Raw genomic sequence first — 20,930 nt, 5'->3', positions numbered from 1 at the left:
AGTTAAAACAAAGATGCAGTCCACCACTCTCCGCATCTGCTGTGAAGTATACGGCATGATGAAGATAGGGTCGCTTGCGCTGGCCGAACTAGAGGCAGCACCAACAAGAACCCACTCCGCTCGTGGTAAAAGCTGAACACCTTGGCCGTTGTTTGAAACACCCACACACTGCCCGTGCATGTAATCAACCCATGCTCTCCAACTCGCTTCAAAGCTCCGATACTGGCGATGCAGATTCCTCGGATAGCTGCTCACATGTGCCTCTGCCGCCTCCCAGGTGTTGTATATTCCGGGGGTCCGTCCCCTAAATACAACGTAACACTCACCCTCTACACTAAGAGACATGTGGCTTTTTGAAATCCTCCTCCACTTAGTGTATGAAATACTTTCAGATTTAAGAAACGAATCCAGGTGACGATGACTGGAGTTTTAGTAGATGAAATGTCTTGTCTCACTCACTCATTACACCCTCACCGTCCATTTCACTATTGAAAACCCATGCGTCAGCATCCCAAGAAAGCATAACTGAAACTTTATTTAATGGTTGGTACATGTGCAGATAATAATAAATAGTTTAGAGAACAAAGCATCAACAGAAAAATAAAAAACTTGAACTCACGAGACCGCTTTTTAATTTCAATATGGAGGCAAATGTTGGGTTGGACGCGGTTATGGAGAAGAGGGGTGCTTAACCTGTGTGTGGTGTCAGAACACCACAAATCGGACCATGCGAGTTCCTCATAGCTTGTCGGATGGTCCGAGTTGTAGGTAAGAAAACAGATGGTCCGTATTGTGGTTCCCCAGCCACGTGTCGCGCGCAGATGTCTCTCTGCAACGGTGCCCTTATACCCAACATTACCCCATGCTAAACCCACACCCACCATCCGATATCACTTTCATCTTTACACCAAAGTGCAGCCACGCCTTCTTCTTCTTCCTTTCTCCATTGGTTCTTGGTTTGCATGGTGGAAGGAAACTCAAAATGCCAAAGAAAAAAAAATCTAAAGATGTTGATCGTCTTGAATTTCATATTATACATTATCTAATTAAATTTTATAATTAATTTTAGAGATTATAATTTTAGATATTATAACAGTTTTTTTGTAACCGTGAATAAATAAACAACTAATCAAGAATTGTTAATTAAATAAGAGCATTATTAGTTTAATAAGAATTGGAATTATGTATTAGTTGTTATTGTTAATAGTTAGTTATGAATAATTTTTAGGATTATTAAGTAAATTTAGAAGTTAGAATTATTTGTTTTAGTTGGATTTAGTAAGATAATTTATGATAGTTGTGTGGTTTCAATTAATATGTGTTGTTGAATTAGTTGTGTAGATTTTTTACTAATGAGAGTTAATAAATTAGTGAGTTAGTACATGGTAACTACTAAATATTGTAATTAGGAAAAGGTTTAGCACGAGTTTGATATTTTAGTTGCTCTAGTAGTAAATTAGTAAATGTTAACAAGTTGACTAATAATAATTTGTTATGTTTTTGTAGAGTTTAATGATGTTGTCATGTGATCACCCAGTCCCTCCGAATCGGTAGAATGATAGGGTGGAGGAGAATTTACGATTAACTGATTTTTATCATGTATCTCAGATTGGGGTAGTCCAATGTCAGAAAGCACTGGTGAATGCTCTAATCGAAAGGTGGCACCCAGACACACATACGTTTCACCTTCTGATTGGTGAATGTGCTGTGATGCTTGAAGATGTAGCAATAATTCTTGGTCTTCTGACGGACGGTCTTACAGTCACAAGGATGACAATGAGTAGTTTTGAAGCCTTGGAGGCAAAATGTTTACACAATTTTGGAGTTGCACCCAGTAAGTCGGACTGTAGAGGAAGCTGCATAAAACTGACCTGGCTGCGGGATCTAAAAGAAAATTTACAGTTGACTGATGAAAATAGTATACAGAGGTACGTGAAGTGCCACATTATGTTGTTGATCGGAACGATCTTGTTTGGGGACAAGTTTGGTGCATCTATGCATTGGAAGTTTCTACCTCTGCTTCGTGATTTTGGGAGTATTGGACAGTACAGTTGGGGATCGGTATGCCTAGCATACCTATACATGTAGCGCATCTCGTTATGAATGTAAGGAGATCCATGGTCCGCTAACACTTCTGCTCGGTTGGGCTTGGATTTGCCTGCCATATCTAGTGCCGCTTCCTAGGAAACCTCGCAGTTTTTCGCTTGCAAATAGGTAATATTATCTTACAGACACCCCGTATCTTCATATTTAAAATCCAATTGTGTTAATGAAATAAGTCATATTAGGTGGCGTAACTGGGAGCGTGGAGACCGACACTATAGATATCTTACGCTTGCTCACTTTAGGAAGGCCTTGGATGATCTTCAGGAAGGCCAGGTGTGTTTTCATTAAAGAAGTATTTGCTTCGGGTTTAGTGTTAGTGTTAATCTTATTGTTATTGTTATTGTTATTGTCATTGTGATTGTGAAGTGGATTGTAATCATGAGTTTACTTTATCTTTCCCAGTTTGTGTGGGTTGCTTATGCTGTCGATCGCGTGGATCCGGACATAATTCCTCCAGACATTTACATGCACTCAGTTTTGTGGAGCGCTACGGTGCCATTGGTTTGTTTTGAATGCATTGAGTGGCATGCAACCGATAGGTATAGGCAATAGTTCGGTTTTGTTCAGGGAGTTCCTCATCAGGAACGGAATCTAGACAAGGCACACGGAGAAGTCCTGATTGGTCCTAAGAATCTTAACTGGGCCACAGCCACGACTCATTCATTTTGGGTGATGCCATGGACAGACATGTATAATCACATTCTCACTGAGCTTCCCATGCCTGGATACTTACAAGTACTGGTACCAACAAAATTTGGGGACCGTTTGAACTTGTCCAATCTTGTGGTTCAAGAGAATGATGAAGGTAATCAGGATATGGATGTTGACAATCAAGAGCAGGAGCCACAGTCACCTCCACCACCCCCTCCACCTCCAAACCCACTTCTACAAGAACAACCTATGTCCTCAAGCCAATATGTACCTCAAACACAATTTACCCCATCGTACCCAATACGTCAGCAATATTGGGGTATGCCACAGTTTGACTCATGAGAAGGAGCTTCTTTTAGCCAGTTGCTTGGTTTCATGGCTGCAGATGCAGGACAATCACAATATGCCCAGCAGCCTGATTACTTTATGGCGGGTAGGTATTCCTTGGATGCGTGGCATTCGTGCCGCACTTCGTCGGGTGCTTCTGGAGGGTTTGTATCTGTTGACTCAAGTAGGAGTGATGGTGATCGTGGGATTCTTAATAGTCAAAATCCTAATCGTGTTTAAATGGATCTCATTGAAGAAAATGCTAACACACTTGAACAAGAGACTGATGGGTATCTAGTAGATGAATCGGACGATGAGGACGAGGATGAGGAGGATGAAATAGAGGAGTCCGATGAGGATGAAGAATCCCGTAATGATGGTATTATATTTTATACATTGCTTTACTTGTTTAATGGGTTGATTATATTGTGATTCAGTTGACTATATGATATACTTGGTTGGTTTGTAGAACTTATTATTATTCATATGTGGTATCTTTGCTGGTTTGATTACTTTAGGTACTTGTTTAATTAAATTGTATACAGGTGAGGCACGTACTCCAGATGAGACAGGCAAAGGTTACAATCTCAGGGTTGATCCACCACGTCGTAGCGCTAGTCGATACACTTCTTCTATGTTCAAAAAAGCCGCCAAGAAGTGCAAAAATCTTGTGAAAGATGTAAAGTGGGCAATGAAAAAAATAGTTGTTGTGTAGTTAACATTTTCTATGTATCAGTTAACTTCTTTATGTATTAATTAACTGTTCTATGTATAATTACTATCTATGTCATGGACTAGTTGCTATAGTTATAATGTTTCAGATATCATAACATAATGTTTCAAATATCATAATATGGAGGAATGTTTGGATAATACATAAAGTCGCATTTGTCACAGGGTAGATTAACATAGGTTACAATATTTCAGATATCATAATGTATGAATCTACTGAGCATCTCCGTCGGCATTTGCACCAGCTGACTGACGGCATCTACTATGACTGTGTCCCTCAACCCCACATTGCCTACATCGCCTGGGATGACGTAACATTCGCGTGTCCATATCATTCAAGAAGCACGTCATCTTGGGGCGACCTTTGGTAACGCGTCTCAGGAATGGATTCGGTACGAATCGAGGCCCGTTGTAAGCGGGCCATGTAGTAGGATTCCCCAGTGGCCTAAACCTAGTTCGGTAGACCCGCTGAACTTGGTCCATCTTATACACATCATGCACATACGCTTGCCAATCTAGTCGTTGATTTGCACAACATGCAAATACATGTCGACAAGGAATCCGGTCTACCTGGAACTCACCACAGTCACATCGTTGTCGACGGAGGTCGACGGCATATTCCAGTCCACTTGGCATCTCACGCACCTCAAAGACCTCATTCTGCCAGTCGAAGCAACTGACCTGGATATTTCCTGATGCTAGCTGGTTTGCATGGAACTTTGAGGTCATGATCTCAGAAAAAAACATGCACAGCATTAATCTATGCTTCCGCCTCGGCTCTTTTTCGAGTGAACAACTCATTAAGCCTGTAGAATGTTGCCTTGACAAGAGCAGTGATGAGGAGATTGCGTGCACCCTTCAACACTGAGTTGATGCATTCCACTAGGTTCGTCGTCATATGGCCCCATCGGTAGCTACCATCAAATGCCAACGCATACTGTTCGCGGAAAATTCGGTCTAACTAGTTAATGTAAGCCTCGCCCCGTTCTCGTAAATGCTGGTAACGCACTTCGTACTCACGCACCGTCTGCGAATAACCTGCACGATAACAAAAAAAAATCATAAAAATATGGATGACAAACACTTGTTGAAGGTAACTCTGTTAGCAACGAACTTAGAATTACTCAACGTTACCTATATTGACGACCAGTTTTCGTAGGTACGGTGCCTTAAATTTTCTAAAAAAATTCGACTCTATATGCCTGATGCAAAACATGTGGAAAGTTCTGGGAGGTGACCAAGCTCCGTTACTGCGTGCCACAACTACATTGATGGATTAGTGTCGGACGGATATTAGCCCCACACCATCCCGAGTGACAACATGTTGTCGCAGGTTACTAAGAAAAAAATGCCACACATCAAAAGTCTCTCCCTCCATAATAGCAAATGTAATTAGGACGATATTGTTGTTGCCATCCTGTGAAACTGCCACTAACAGACAATCCTTATACTTTTTGTACAAGTGAATCCCATCCACTTAGACAATTGACTTACAATGTCTGAATTCTCTAATGCAGGGGTAATAACTCCAAAATACTCGATGCAATACCCGAATATCAGTCACCAAGTCATCGCCTTGATATGCAGGCATAGTATCAAAATAGACGACAGTTGATGGCTCCTTATGACAGATGGCCTCAAACCATATAGGCAATGCTTCGTACGATGCTTCCCAACCTCCATATATTTTTTCTACTGCCTTTTGCTTAGCCAACCATGCTTTCCGATAATTGACGGTGTAGTTGAACTTCGATTGCACTTCGGCAATAACTGATTTTACCTTTAACGAGGGGTCAGCCTCAACCAACGGCTTGATGGCTTTTGCAATTGTGATCGAATCCAGCTTAGAATGATCCTAAGAAATGGTGGCTCTGGTACAGGTGTGATTACCATTATACCTCCTTATAACCTAACAGTACTTTCTGCTGATCATGCTAACCCTGACAAGCCAATCACACCCTGACCCATACTATGTACACTTGGCATAAAATGTCAACGGCTCCGACTCATACACCCGGTAGTCTACACTTCTTCGGATGGTATACTCTTTCATCTCCTTAATAACAACTTCCCTGGAACTGAATTCCATCCCAACGGCAAATTCACCATCTGCGACAATAGAAATTTCTGTGGCGAAGGCATTCGAACAGAAAATACTTAATACACGAATATTTAATAAATGAAAAAGTAAATCAATACTTACAGAATCAATTATGATATAAATAAACTGTGCATCTGGTTATTATCTCATTCTAAACAAAATAACAACATAAACACATAATTAAATACTGATTAATAAATACTAATTTTTTTAACTAAATCAATAACTAACTAACAACATTATTATCTTAAACTTAACTAAATAAACCGATAAACAAATGCTAGTTGAGTATAATTTCACACTTCACTTAACTATTTGGTCCATCAATCAATCTAAATTATTACAAGCTTCTAATCCTATTTATAAATATAGGCAACCACGTACTGCACTCATATATTCCGAAAACTCCGGAACATGCATAGGTTCCAAATCTAAAACTCGCATGAAAGATGGCTCCTCACACGGCACTTCATTTGCGAGTGCAATTGCCTCGTCTGTCACATTTGGAGCCATGATGCCGTCACCTTGATCTTCATCACTGTCTGGACCAACAACTTCATAATTGCTTTCGAACTCTTCTTCACTGTCACTATTGTAATCTTCGCGTACAATATTTCGGTCGGCCTCAGATTGTTCGAACTCAACGTACAACTCGATGAACGAGATTTGAGCATGACTTTCAATATACATTGAAAACATTATCTCTTGCAAACTCACTTCGTCCGTTACATATTTGGTTTGAAATTGGACGAATCCACCAAACACCGGTATGGGATATCTGTATAAAATACATGATATTTTCCTTGACATCTCAGAATCTATCTTCTCACAGATCACACCTTTGAGCTCTTCAAATGAGATTGTAAAGGGAATAACAACATCTAATGGATTTTCACAAATGAATTTTACTCCTTTAGATGTTTGTAACAAAACCTGACCAAAATAATACACTTTTAAAAGAACTCTGTCATTCATTTATCTCACTCTACTAAATAAGAACAGAAACTACACTACTAGATTTTTGGGCTACATACCAAGGAGAAAAACATAAATGGAAGAAACCAGAGGAAGAAGCCGAGCAAGATGAAGAAGAAGACGGGATCTGATGATCTCTTCTACGAGCTACACACTTTTATATATACAATATCCATAAATCGGACCCACCGATTAGGGAGAGCTGATTCATATTAAATTTAAAAAATACAACTCGGACCGTGCGACTTCATTTTCGGATTTATACAAAAATTCATGATGAGTTCTACCCAATCCTCTCTAAATCAACATGTAAATTACTCTCTATGACGTGGCACATGTTAATTGGATGTTTAGTTTTAGTTTAAGTTAATTTAACCCAATAAGAATTGACATCTTAACTAAAGTAGGATTATTTTGTAATTAAATATTTTTTTAAGATGAATGATTAGATAATTTTTGTAAATATTAAAAAGTAAATTTATATGTTTTTACATTTTATAAAAAAAAGAAATCCAAAATTTATATGTTTGCATCTTTAAGACGAGGGGCAGCCCAATCAACCTTTCCTGTGAAAAATGAGAAAATAAACAGAGAAATTCAATTGAAATTGTACTTATGTTTCTTATGAAATATGAATGATCAATATTGGGGGCAATTACAATCAATTCCAACTTCAATATATGTGACAAAAATTAGTGAACATCTGGCTCGCTTTCTTTTCTTCTTTTCCTCTCTTTTCTTATACCAGATAATAAACAGTGGATGGATGAAAGTACTGTATCAAATATGTGCAAGGCAGTGGCGCTGCTCGTGACGACAGCAGCGGCGATGCTTTGGAAGTCAGCGACAGCACGATAGACGAAGATAACGGGACACTTAATGAGGCGGTTATACTCGGGTGGCGCGACAACAGTGACGAAATGGGAGAAGAGCTACAGACAAATTATGATTCAATCTCTGGAAGTATGATTTGGGGAAGAAACAAAAATTCAGTTTTTAGTATTTTTGTAAATTATACAATTACCCATTTTGGGCTATAATTTAATTTCAAAATAATTTAACCATAGTTAACATAACAACCAAATATAGAATGACATGTCATAGAGGTAATTTACATGCTATTATAGGAAGGATAGAGTAGAATTTATCAAAATTCATATATATATATAATGCACCGTTCGATTTGCATGCTGTGAAATTCAAATTTCAGCCGCTGCCAAATCGGACCCTCCGACTTGTTAAGCAATTTTTTCCAACACAGAACTCGGATCGTGCGAGTTCTAACCCTTGCCACTCACATAAAGCTGTCCCACAATTTGGTCTAGCACGCCCTATTTCTATATCCAGGCACATCACATTCATGAGTTCCATAACGAAAAAATTGAGCCCAGTTACAATTAAAAGTTTGATTATGTGAATATAATTTAGAAATGATATTTCATATTTAATAAATGAAAGCTTTCGATCCCTTTTGTACTAAACAAGTTAAACGTTTAATTACAAATGTGAAGTCATTTTACATGCTTCTATATATAATTTTGATTATGAATTTACACATAAAATCACTATATTTTTATATAATTCTGTTGTAAACTTAATTCTAATTACGGGGCACAAATATGTAGTACTTATTTATATTACTTTTATTTATCTAAAATAAACTGCTTAAAATATATAATACTGTAAATAATAACATAATCTTTTATTTTTAGATAAATAACATAACATATATAAATTTCAAAAATATAAATATTTTTTATTCATTTAAATTAATTATTATGCACACAATTTTTGAAACATTAAAAATATTTTAAATTACAACATTAAAATGTAAACATAAATTCTATACTACGGCAGCTTACCAAAACAAAATGGCGAATCACGGGTATAAATCAATGGCAAGATAAAATTACATGTAAGGATAATGTCGATTATGTAGGCAGTAGAAGATTGAATTATGGAATGATAGATTCACACTCAACACAGCCTCCTCTTTATCCTAAAGTTGCTGACCAACTTGAAACTCATAGTCCTTCTATATCCTGTGTGTCTCTGGGCCCAAACTCGACAGGCACGGGAGCTTTTCCCTGCTGTCTTATGGCATACAAGTCCATAGCTGAAAAGTGCCGCTGGGGGGAGGGGGTTACTGCGGAGTTCCTGGACTAGCTGCTCCTCCACCCCCAGTTGAAGTACTATTCGCATCCTCGTTATCGTTATCATCAGCAATCATGGAGGGATCCACATCATCCTCATCCTCATCCTCATCCTGAAACACATCTTTTCCACCATCCAGAGCTCCACCCTGTCTGGATTCTAGTACCATATCATCAATGCCGGCCATCGCAATTGCAACATCAACCACGGGCCCAGTGTCAACCCTAGATCTATCACGAGATGGGTTTAGATCCACATTGAATGACGGGGAGGCCACCAAAAACTGTCTTAGGCTCAATCACGGGCGGAGATGAAGAGGCACCAACAGGCCTCGAACTAGGGCAGGCTGCCATGGCTGATGGTGTGGAATTAGAATGTACACCACTGCAACAGCATGTGCATCGGGTCGTACCAAGTGATACCTCAGGTGAGTAAGGGTCGATCCCATGAGGATTGATGGAGTAAGCAACAATGATTCAGTGATTTATTTAGTCAGACATGCAAAAAATGGTATTTTGAGGCTTGAATTACAATAAACAGTAAATTCAGAGAGTTGAAGGCAAACAATAAATTGGTGTGAAGAATATATAACAAAGCAGTTAAGATTTTAGAGTTATTTATCTTCCAGATTTCTATTTCTTACCAACTATTTTAATCATGCAAGATTCAATTCATGGCAAACTGTAATTGACTAAACCCTAATTTCTTACTGATTTAGTCTCCTCTAACTTAGTTAACTGCCAATTCATTAGTCACTTAATTTTGATTAGAGGTTTAAGTCCTATACTAGTTTATTAGCCACTAAAATCCTGAGTATACAAACATAAGGCGATTATATGTCACGTATTCCGTTAAGTCCAGATAAATAGTCAATTAGGAGAAATTGATTTCAAACCTTTGTCCACGTGAATTACTTTTCTAGGGTTTAACAAGAACGCAAGTAGAAAAATGGTTATCTTCCAATATATCCGAATCTCTGGAATGAAGAACGTAAGAAAATTCTTGAAATTGAAACCAATACATTACTCAAAATACAGTGGAAATAGTCCTTATCCATATAATAAAATAGCTCCTAACCTTAACATGGGAGGTTTAGTTGCTCATGACTTAGACAGAAGACTAAGGCACTAAAAAGTGTAAAATGTAGAATGAAGTGTGTAAGAGTGAAGAGAACCCAAAGGGCTACATATTTTCCCTTTTATATCTAATCCTAATTTGATTTGAAACTAAAATAAAAACAGTGAAATCTAGACCTAAAATATTTTGTTCGTAAATGAAAATAACTAAAACAAAAAAAATACAATAATTAAAAGCCAAATCCACTAAAGATGCTACTTTGGGTGAAGGGTGATCCGTATTGCTGGCGCTAAACGCCAGTTTCGGCTTTCAGCGCCTTAGGGGGCAGAAAGCTACCACCCAATACCAGCTTAACGGCGCTAAACGCCCGGCTTGGTGTTTAGTGCCCCAGTGTGCAGAAGGCATCCCCACGTTGCTGACTTGCTGGCACTACACGCCTACATCTGCGTTTAGCGCCAGCTTGGCAGATTCAAATTTCTCTTCTTAACTGGCACACAAACTCTGCGGAACTGATCCAAACTTCACCTGAAATGATTAAACCACCATAGCAACTCAAAGTAGCATCCAAAGAGATTTTAAACACTAAAATAGCATTAAAACTTCCTGAATTCTAACTTAAAATAAACACACGAGGAATACTGAATTGTAATAAAGTTAAAGTAATAATAGGAATAGAGTTGAGAGTCGGAGTTGCTTTGCCTTTCTTAATTAACTCCAGTACTACTGTCTTCTTTGCTTGTGAATGATCTTCTTCTATGGCAGGCTGTATGTGATCAAAGCCATTTTCCGTGGTCATTGATCTCCTTTGCTACAGATTGAACGCCATTGGCCGTGGTCATCCAATCTAACAAAGGGTGAAGCACTTAGCAAGTCATTCTCCTGGCGATCCTACTCAAAACGCCACAGACAAGGTCGAATCTTCTGAATCAGAGAACATTGCTTCTTTAGATTCTAGCCTATACTACGGAGACCCTAATCTCCACGGAAATCGGCTAAACTGGTTTCTCGAGAAGTCCCCAACGAAGTCGTGGATTAATCGTCTGAGAGATGTATAAACATAGTTATTCGCTTGTGCTTTTCCTTCCGAGTATTCACACGGACCCAAGTAGATGCAGGTGTTTGTTAGCCACGTTCGTCTTAATGTGATGAACAGAGCTAATTGGTTAGATCATCCTATTCACCACGATGAAGATCGGGATATACATCTTAGAGATAGATCAAACACGGATTGAAGAAGAAATAGTAGTACTTTTATTAATTCATAGGACTCAGCAGGTCTCCTCCCCTCAACTTAGGAGGTTTAGAAACTCATACTGAAAGCAAAATACAATGATAAATGTGAATAATGTGTAAAAGGTTCGAAGGACCCTGAAATACATAAATAAAATCCCTTAAATACTAAACAAATGACTAGTAAGGGTAAAACAGTCTATCTAGTGTTAAACTCCACTTCTGGGGCCCACTTGGTGAGTGTTTGGGCTGAGATTTAGTGAGATCCACGTGCTATGAGGCTTCTAGGGCGTGAAACACTGGCTAGGGGGTCCTCATTGGGCCTTTGGATGCTGGGCTCTGCACTTTGGGCGCTGGACGCCTGGAAGGGGGCAGGAAGTTGGCATTGGACACCGGTTTTGGGCCTTCTAATCTGAAGCAAGGTATAGACTATCATATATTGCTGGAAAGCTCAGGTCAAATCTGGACAGCATCTGCAGTGCTTTCTCTGTCTCTAAATCAGACTTCTGCTCCAACTCCTCAATTTTAGCCAGAAAATACCTGAAACACAAAAACTCATAGTAGAATCCAAAAATATGAATTTAACTCTAAAACCTATAAAAAATTAATAAAAACTAAATAAAACACACTAAAAACTATATGAAAATGATGTCAAAAAGCGTATAAAATATCTGCTCATCACATATGTTGTGTTTACAAAATTGTAACCTGATAAACATAGGTTCCAATTGTTCTATTTAAGTAACTTGCCTTTTATTTTATATTATCTGACGAATAATTAGATTATTATATTCAAAATTTATTAACTAACTACTTTATTAAAAACGTGTTTTAAATTTAATATTATTAATTTAATATATATAATATTTAAAATTATAAAATTATTTCATTTTATTCTTAAATATTTTTTATTTTGTTAGTTAAATTTTTTATTCTTTAACGATGAAAAATTATTATTATTATTATTATTATTATTATTTAATATATAACAAAATTAATTGACAGTATATAAATTTAAAAGGTTATCACCTATTTCATTGTAGGAAGGTGAACATCTTACTGAATTATTACATGCCATTAAAGGAACTTAGTTAACATATAAACCTACTTATAAATGTATAGAATTATTATTACTTATTTTTTATTAACAGCACTACAAGCGTACAAAATACTATATGGTAATTAATTTGGAGTTCAAAATTCTAGTCTATGGGTATTTTATCATTATTTTTTTTCTATACGCATCATATAACTTTGCACAAATAAAACTTTGGACATTTCATTATGTGCGTAACTAACTTAAATAAATAACATTAAACTTACAAATACATAGATAAAAATATAATATTATACAAATCAATATAAACACATAAATGACAAATTATAATTTTAATGTTTATAAAATGACTAACAATTAAACCCAATGAAGTTCACATTATGGGAGTTAGTAAATAATTAAGTTCTTGATTTAAAAAAAATGAAACTATAATTAACATTTAAGTTTGAGTGATTTGGTAAAATTTAGACTTCTAAATTTTGCATAACATAAGAAATTTCAATTAAAAAAATAAAAAATTAACCTGAGTAGTCCTCAAAAATATAAACATCTACAATATTCATACCATACGCACATATTGATTCTTATTTTTTATTTTTTTTTGTCCGTGCATTGATTCTTAAATGAATTCAGTTACTTTACTTTCTAATATTTTTTAACCTTCAAGGATGTGGCATACCACATGCATCCCAACACTATAAACTAATTAAACTCTTGTTTTCTTTTTTTTTTTTTTCCGATGAAAAACCAATCAAACCCTACCCAAGTGGGCTAAATCCTACTAACCTAAATTAAAGCTCCAATAGGGTTAACGTTTTTTTTTCTCATTCACTTCATTTCAAGGAAACTGACGCTACAAAGAAATTCCCGGTCCAATCCATCTTTTTAATCAAAGCCCAATATCTCCACTCTACACACTAATACCATCCAACTCAGCATACTTATACTTGATCTCTTAAACATGTTTTTAATTATTAAAAAATAAGGGGTACAATGAAAATTGGACTACTATTGTACAACTCTCATCCTCACTACATAATAGGCATTTTCTAAAAAAATCTTGCAGCATTTTGTTCAACTTTTTTCACCATAGCTAATTCCTTAACATATATATGTTATTTTAAAGAGAAAAAAAATGCCAAACTAAAGGTACATTTGGTTTGTATTTTTATTTTTATTTTTAATGTTTTTTATTTTTAGAATTTAAAAAAAAAGATAAAAATAAAAAATAATTTTTTTATTTTTTTACAAAATTTAAAAATTAAAAGTAAAAATAAAAAATATAAATATAAATCAAATCGCATTCTAAATTTAAAAAGAAATGATTGCGAGACCTAATCAGTAAGCCATTTTTTTAATAACATAATTTTAACACTTGTTAAATTTTTAAAAAATATTTGGTAACAAAAAAGAATTAGTCAAAGTAATTATAACTTGTCTTATTTAACATTTATTAATTGTTGCGACAATTAATAAATTCTAAATATTATTCATGTGTATTTCTCTCTCTTAAGCATACAATTTTTTATTCCTAACTAGTGTATGTTCCGTATACTGTACGGAATAATTAATAAAAATATATAATTTTTAATTAAAATAAATTAAACATTTTAAACTAGTCCAAATGAGTTCACGGGGCTACGAAACTTGATAAGAGAAAATGATCTAGTATAGTAGTATTAACTTATGTTAGGCTGGATCCGTCGTCCTCCATTTGGTTCTTCAATTTCAATCCATCGATTAAAGCATGACAGTTGATATGGTTAAATTACCTTAAAATGATGTTACTTAAAATTGTGTATAACTACTAAGGGTGTGGTAATATCAAGCCAAACATAGAGAAAATCAAAACACTTTTAAGGATTTAACTAGTGTATGTTCCGTATCCTGTACGGAATAATATATAAAATTATATAAAAATTTTTATTAAAAAAAATTAAATAAAAAAATATATATAATAATTATTATTATAAATATTTTATAAAAATATAATTAAAATTAAAGTTTAATTATTTTTAATATTAAAATATTAAAAATATTTAGTATTTGTCTTAACTGATTTGGATTAGTTGAGTGGTCATCTCACTCGTCTACCTAAGAAAGTATTAGAGTTTCGAATCCTACCTTGTGTACGTAACAACTCATTAGTTAGCGACAGATCCTGAATTAATAAATGGAGCTTCAATCCGTGGAAGATTAGTCCTCGACCTGCCAAGTTAGAAAATACAGTGAAAGAAAATAATATTTTGTCTTGAAAGTAGAACAATTTTCACTGATGATAGAAATACTTATGGAGATTTTCCTTTGTTAAAATTTAACTGTGACAGTTTTATTTATTGGTATCATATTCATTCAAATGATGTCAAACAATATGATCAACGTTGCTACCAGTTAAAAATTTATATTTTATGACATGATTTTCAAGCTTCTAAACTTATAAACTTATGTCATTCCAAAAGCTATTAGATTGATTAATATTTATTGGTAATATTACCAAAATACCGTCGTTGAGTATTAGTTTGTGTAAAAAGAAACTATAATAACTTTTGTTATTCAATATATAATTTATTCTATTGAAAAATGAATTATTATTCCTAGATTGGTAAATATATTTTTCTCTATTTTTATATCATTTTATTTCGCAATATTTGCCATTAAAGAAAAAAATAAATGACTACAATATCTTATAATATGATGTACAAAATCATTTTTAATTCAAAATTAATTCTGGTTAATGAAAAAAAATTCAAAAAAATTTCTTACACAAATTTAAATTTAAATTTGAATTCAAAATTGATTAACAACTCACGTTTTTTAAAATTTGAGTAAAGTATCGTTTTTGTCCCCAACGTTTGAGGTAAGTCCCAAAGTTGTTCCTAACGTTTCAATCGTCCTATTTAAGTCCCTAACTTTTCAAAATTGACTCAATGTTGTCCTACCGATAAGGATCTGTTAACAGAATTCACGGCAGGACAAAATTGAGATGATTTTGAAACGTTAGGGACTTAATAGGATGAAAACATTGGGAACAAAAACGATACATAGAAATAAATTTTAGTTTTATCCTTCAATAATATCAAATTTTTACTGTACATAGTATTCAATTATTTTTTAATCACATCTAAGTAAATTACACTTAATCACATTACTTTCATTCTAAATAAATTTATTTTTTTTATAATTTTACACTTAAAGTTATAAGTTAATATAAAAATATAAAAAAAATATTTAGGATCCTAGGCCTCTAGTCTTTACTCAACCTAGGGCTATTGTTAGGATCCTAAATCCGAATTAGGTTCATTGTCTTAAAACCCAATACAGATAAAGTTCACGTGTCCTATCTCAAATCGGCTCAAATTGAATTTCCGTTGTTAGTTAGATATAGTAATAGATACTCGTGTGGACACGGCAGACCCCTTTTTCCATCCTTCACTCTTGTCTAAAAAAAAAATATCTCCCATCCTCTCTCCATCTTCGTCGCAAGTCCCTCTATTTAATTATCCCTCAGTGAATTTAGATACCTACAATTATCTATAGATATTCTTTGAAAATTTTTTAAAAGAATAACAAAAAAATTATAATATAATAATCATAAAATAATTAATTCAATATAATTCAACACAACTCATAATATATTTATTATAAAAAATAATATTTCAAAAAAATATAAAAATATTTTTCAACATAATAACATAATATAATATTTTAAGGCGAAACTGAGCGACAGAATGATGAACTTAAGAGGCAAAAAAAGTGAGTTAGAGAAAGAGTAGACACAAAATCAATGCTAAGAATGAGTCTAGAAGAAAAAAAAAAGAGTTTAAATTGGAGACAGAAATTAAGATTACTAAATTTAAGAAATGAATATATATATATATATAAAACGGGTCCCTTGAAGAGGGTACCTATGTCTCCATCCCAGTCTATTTCACATGGACAGGTCTCCACCCGTAAAAATTTTACAAATCCCTATTTAGTCCCAAATTGTAATTGCTATATTATTCTCATAAAATCACATGTATCCTTGTTATAACAATATTAATTGAAAATAAGTGGTTAAACACAAAATGAGTCACATTTTTCATATATATAACAATGGATAATATCACATATTATAACTTGTGAAATCATATTATAAAATATTGATAAGTTTGAAAAACTTAAAAAAAAAATAAAAAATATTAAAAAATTACTGGTTGATTCATAAGATTTTATTTTTAGAAATTTGTCTATAGTCTATGATTAATAATGAAATTACATATATACTATTTATCTTATATGTATTTTATTTTTCTTGATAGAAACTTATACTTTTTTTTGGTATTGATATAATTTATAATTTATAAGAATTGTTACACAAATATTAAAATGTATAAACCATGATGTCACTAAGGTAGCGTTTGAAAGAGAGATAGAGATTGAGACTAAGAGATAGAGACTGAGAGACTGAGACTAAAATAAGTCTCAGTATTGTGTTTGGTGTAAAGTGAGAGACAGAGACTGAAATAAGAATGAACTCTAGTTTAATTTGCACAAAGAGTAAAGTTAGAATTAATTAATTGAAATAAAGATATTTTAGGTATAAAATGTTATTAAAGTTCAATTTTCATTCCAAAATATTTCAGTCTTTTGTGTCCCCACTTTTTAAAAGTACTGAAATACTAAAATTTTGGGATCATAAACTAAAATTTTAATACCAATTTTTGGGCCAATAAACATGATATTGAGTTTCAGTCTCTCAGTCTCTGTTCCAATAACAAATGCTACCTAACACAAATACAAATCATACAATATAAATAAGGCAGATTCTTCGGTGTAGAATGGAAGACAATTTCACACCTGTAGAAATACGCTGGAGAAATTGGATGTGCAACAAATGTCCAAGACGGGGACAACGTCTGACAATCGAAAAGGAGCTTGTCTATAGTCTCTCACGTGATGGGATATGTTGGTTTAGATTAGTTAGTTATTAATGTTTGGAAGCTATAGCTAATTAGTGTGGGTTAATTAGTGGGCTTATACGTGGGCCTTATTCTAGTGCAGGTGAGGAGATTCTTTTTTTGGAAGTAGTTAAGGAGTTTTTAAACAATCAGCCCAATTAATTTATTGTTTTATTGGACGTTTGTATTCTTGATATATGATTGGGCACTAGGTCTAACTGTTTTTGAAAATTATTTAATAGTGTCATGATCGTGTTTTTAAATAATGAAAAAAATATTGGGCTAAGGCCTAATAACTTACCAAGAAAATATGACAAGATAACTTTGATATAACTTTGTGAGAGCTCGATTAGATAAAATGAGTTAATTTTATTTGTAGAATTTGACATTTTTTTTATTAAGTAGATACGTTGATTTGTTTGTGTTGTCAACAACTAATAATAATTTTAAAAAATAAAATGAAATAAAAATATAGAGATAAGACTTTGATTGATTTTTGTGCATATTGTTAAAATAATTATGTAAATTTTTGTATAAAACTTTGAATCTAACGTATAATGAATTTGTCCCGGTTTAAATGTATTTGAGGTGACTTTTGTCGACGATAAAATTTTGGTGTATTTTTCTTTGGGAGAAAATTATTGAATTGGATTATGAGATTTATCCGCTAAAAAAATACCGCTAATTTTTATGCACTTATATATAGCTATGTTGAATATATTAATTTCGTAGTATAAATCATAATTAAGAGTCTAAGTTAAAAAATTAGTCGTTAAAAGAAAGGAAATGAATGAAGTTGTAGTTGATAATGTATTTTTGAAGGTGATAAAGTTGGAATTTCGAAAATTAGGATTTTGATATTAGGTTTCATATTTAGGGTTTAGAGTTTAAGATTTTGGACTATAGCAAAGAATTCCGGTTTAAGTGATTCAGAATGACGATGGATCATAAATTATATAGTTTGATGCCCAAAAACAAAACCAATAGTCATAGACTAGTATGCATACCACTCATGAACTTAATTTAGAAAGATATGTTTATAATTCTATATAAGAAGCAGTATTTAATGCATTACTAGACTTGTCAATTATTAATGTTTTCGTTCATTCTAATTATGTTAATTGTGAACAGGGACGGACTCAAGGGGGCAAGTAGTGGCCTTAGCCCCAACAAAGTTTAAAAACTCATATTTTATTATTATAATAGATGTATTATATAGAGTTATGTCATATTTTTTAATTATATAAAACATAAAAATATAACTTACTGTCACATAAATACGTAATAAAGTAAATTAATTAACAAAATATTTAAAAATAGATAATTTTATATTTTACTAGAGGTAAAACCATAAAAAATTATGAAAAAATTATAAAAACTGAGATAATTTTTTTATTTGACAAGTATTTATTAATTTTTTAATTAAAAAACTAATTATAATTATATCTATTATCAAATATATAACATTATATTTGATTATACAAACTTTTAATTTTTGACCCCTCCACTCTTAGATTCATAGATCCGTCCCTGATTGTGAATCATTCCAAAGGTAAAACACTCGAATAAACCAAATACATGCCAAAATTAAGCGAATCATCCAAAGCCAAAAACGTTACGTTGATGGCCCGAAGCATGTACCTTGTTCATTCGAGTTAGACGAATTCGACTCTCACGTTAGTGGAGTCAATGGAATTGAATTGAATCGATTTACATAGGAATGTTATGTTAACCATAAATCGAATGGAGCGTAGGCAAATTAGGTAAACTCAGAATAAATCGAGTCAGACATATTTGATTTACACGAATCATAGTTGTAAAAACCAAACCGGACCAGTAGATTCGACCAGAAAATCGGTGAACCGGACCTTAGTCCGGTTCGATTACTCGTTGGACAGTTTAAGGAAGAAAATCGGTGTGAACCGGTAAGAATCGGATCAAACTGGTCAAAACCGATGAGAACCGATGAAAATCGGTCTGCTTGAAAAATTTTTTAAAATGTCTCCACCAAGTCTCAAACCAAGAACCTTGGAGAAAAGGCAACCTTGAAAGCCAACACAATCGCTTTCCTCCTCCATGCAGAATTTCTCACTATGACAAGTGTATTCCATCTGAAAAAAAAAATTAATCAACAAATAACTCGTCATCTAATTTCCTCACGCTCTCTAATGTATTCCAAGTCCGATCCATATGAAAAGAATATTGGTACTACTTAATACTTATATGGCACACATTATAAATCCCTTCGGCAGTACTAGGCACATTCACACTAACAAGTATCACTCCACAAATACAACCACTCCTAACTTTGCATCCACCAGATACTTCATTGCATATACCAAATTAAATACAATTAGTCAAAATTCACATAACACTACCTGACTACATAAAACAAGTGGTCTAATAGATTTTCTAAGTTAAATCCCCAAAGCCTAATATCACCGATTTTAGTTTATCACAAGTCACAAGTTATTTACTGAATACTTACATAAACCGTCATGATGATGTATTTCGTTTGGAACAAGTTGTTCATATGATTTTCACTCTTTTATATATTCTTTTCATTAAATGTCAACAACATTTCAATTTTACTCTTATTTTTTTACTTCATGATAACAAAGATAAGCTTATCATGTTAAATTACATTGAACTAAATGAATTCTAACTATGAAATAAAAAATAATACAAACAAATAATTTTATACTATTTTATTCGTTCTAATATTTCATAAAAAAAATTTATTTTTTAACTAAATTATAAAAACCATAAACAACATGTCTCAGCTAAATTATAAAACAGATAACCAGTTATACCCTTATCAATTTTCAATAATATCTTATATCTGCATTACTTCACAAGCAGTTATATAGTTCTAAAATCAGAGGCATAAATAGCAACTAACAATTCGTTCACACACTCCTACCTTTAACACTGTCGATTTTACACCGATGACACACAGATTTCCCATAAATCTAACGCGTTAACCAGCCAAGCTCCCTAAACCCTATACCACGCCCACTAATCTTAGCCGACTCGACAACCATCAAAGAAAGGGCAACTCTACTGCACTTGATATAGAAAAAAACCCCAATTGAATTTCTTTCTCCAATTCACCTTTTTCTTTACATATTTTTTGCCTTCTCCTCCTGTAAGATTTTATTCTAACTCCAGTACACATAGCCCACCAAAATTTAGTCCATCAACATTTTAAGAAACATTTGTGCAAAAAAGACCCAATAACATGAGACCCATGTTCAACTAATACTAATTATCCTTACTTAGCCTAATTACACAACCTGATAATGTTTCCAGATCACGTGGAGGGAGTTGCACTTCCTGAATTGAGAGGACGCCTTTCCTGCAGCAGGTCACATCTGCTCCTTCACTCACACACCTGTCGCATGTTGCACCTGTCCACGCTATTTCTACACGTGTAGAAGCCGCATCAATTTCTACACGAGAGACTTCGCCTATAAATAAATGTATAAAAGTAGAAATAAAATCTTCAAACTCAATCAATATAACAATAAGTAAAAATTTTGTTATGTATCTACTAAACGCGGTAATAAATATTGGATAA

General features: G+C 33.6%; 2 protein-coding genes across 2 annotated transcripts; one reads left to right on the top strand and one right to left on the bottom strand.

The window, feature by feature from the left end:
* Positions 2,861 to 3,799, top strand: LOC110269430. The gene is made up of 3 exons (XM_021117255.1): positions 2,861 to 3,248; positions 3,341 to 3,463; positions 3,630 to 3,799. Exons 1-3 carry the CDS (start codon positions 2,903 to 2,905, stop codon positions 3,797 to 3,799), a joined length of 639 nt encoding a protein of 212 aa, XP_020972914.1. The 5' UTR covers positions 2,861 to 2,902.
* LOC107632933 lies at positions 4,030 to 4,545 on the bottom strand. Its single transcript, XM_016336577.1, has one exon. The coding sequence runs from the start codon at positions 4,543 to 4,545 to the stop codon at positions 4,030 to 4,032; it is 516 nt and encodes a 171-aa protein (XP_016192063.1).

Source organism: Arachis ipaensis, chromosome B03 (assembly GCF_000816755.2).
Source record: "Arachis ipaensis cultivar K30076 chromosome B03, Araip1.1, whole genome shotgun sequence".
NCBI classification, from domain to species: Eukaryota; Viridiplantae; Streptophyta; class Magnoliopsida; order Fabales; family Fabaceae; genus Arachis; species Arachis ipaensis.
The sequence above is the reverse complement of the archived record's forward strand: the minus strand, read 5'-3'. Positions and strand labels throughout refer to the sequence as shown.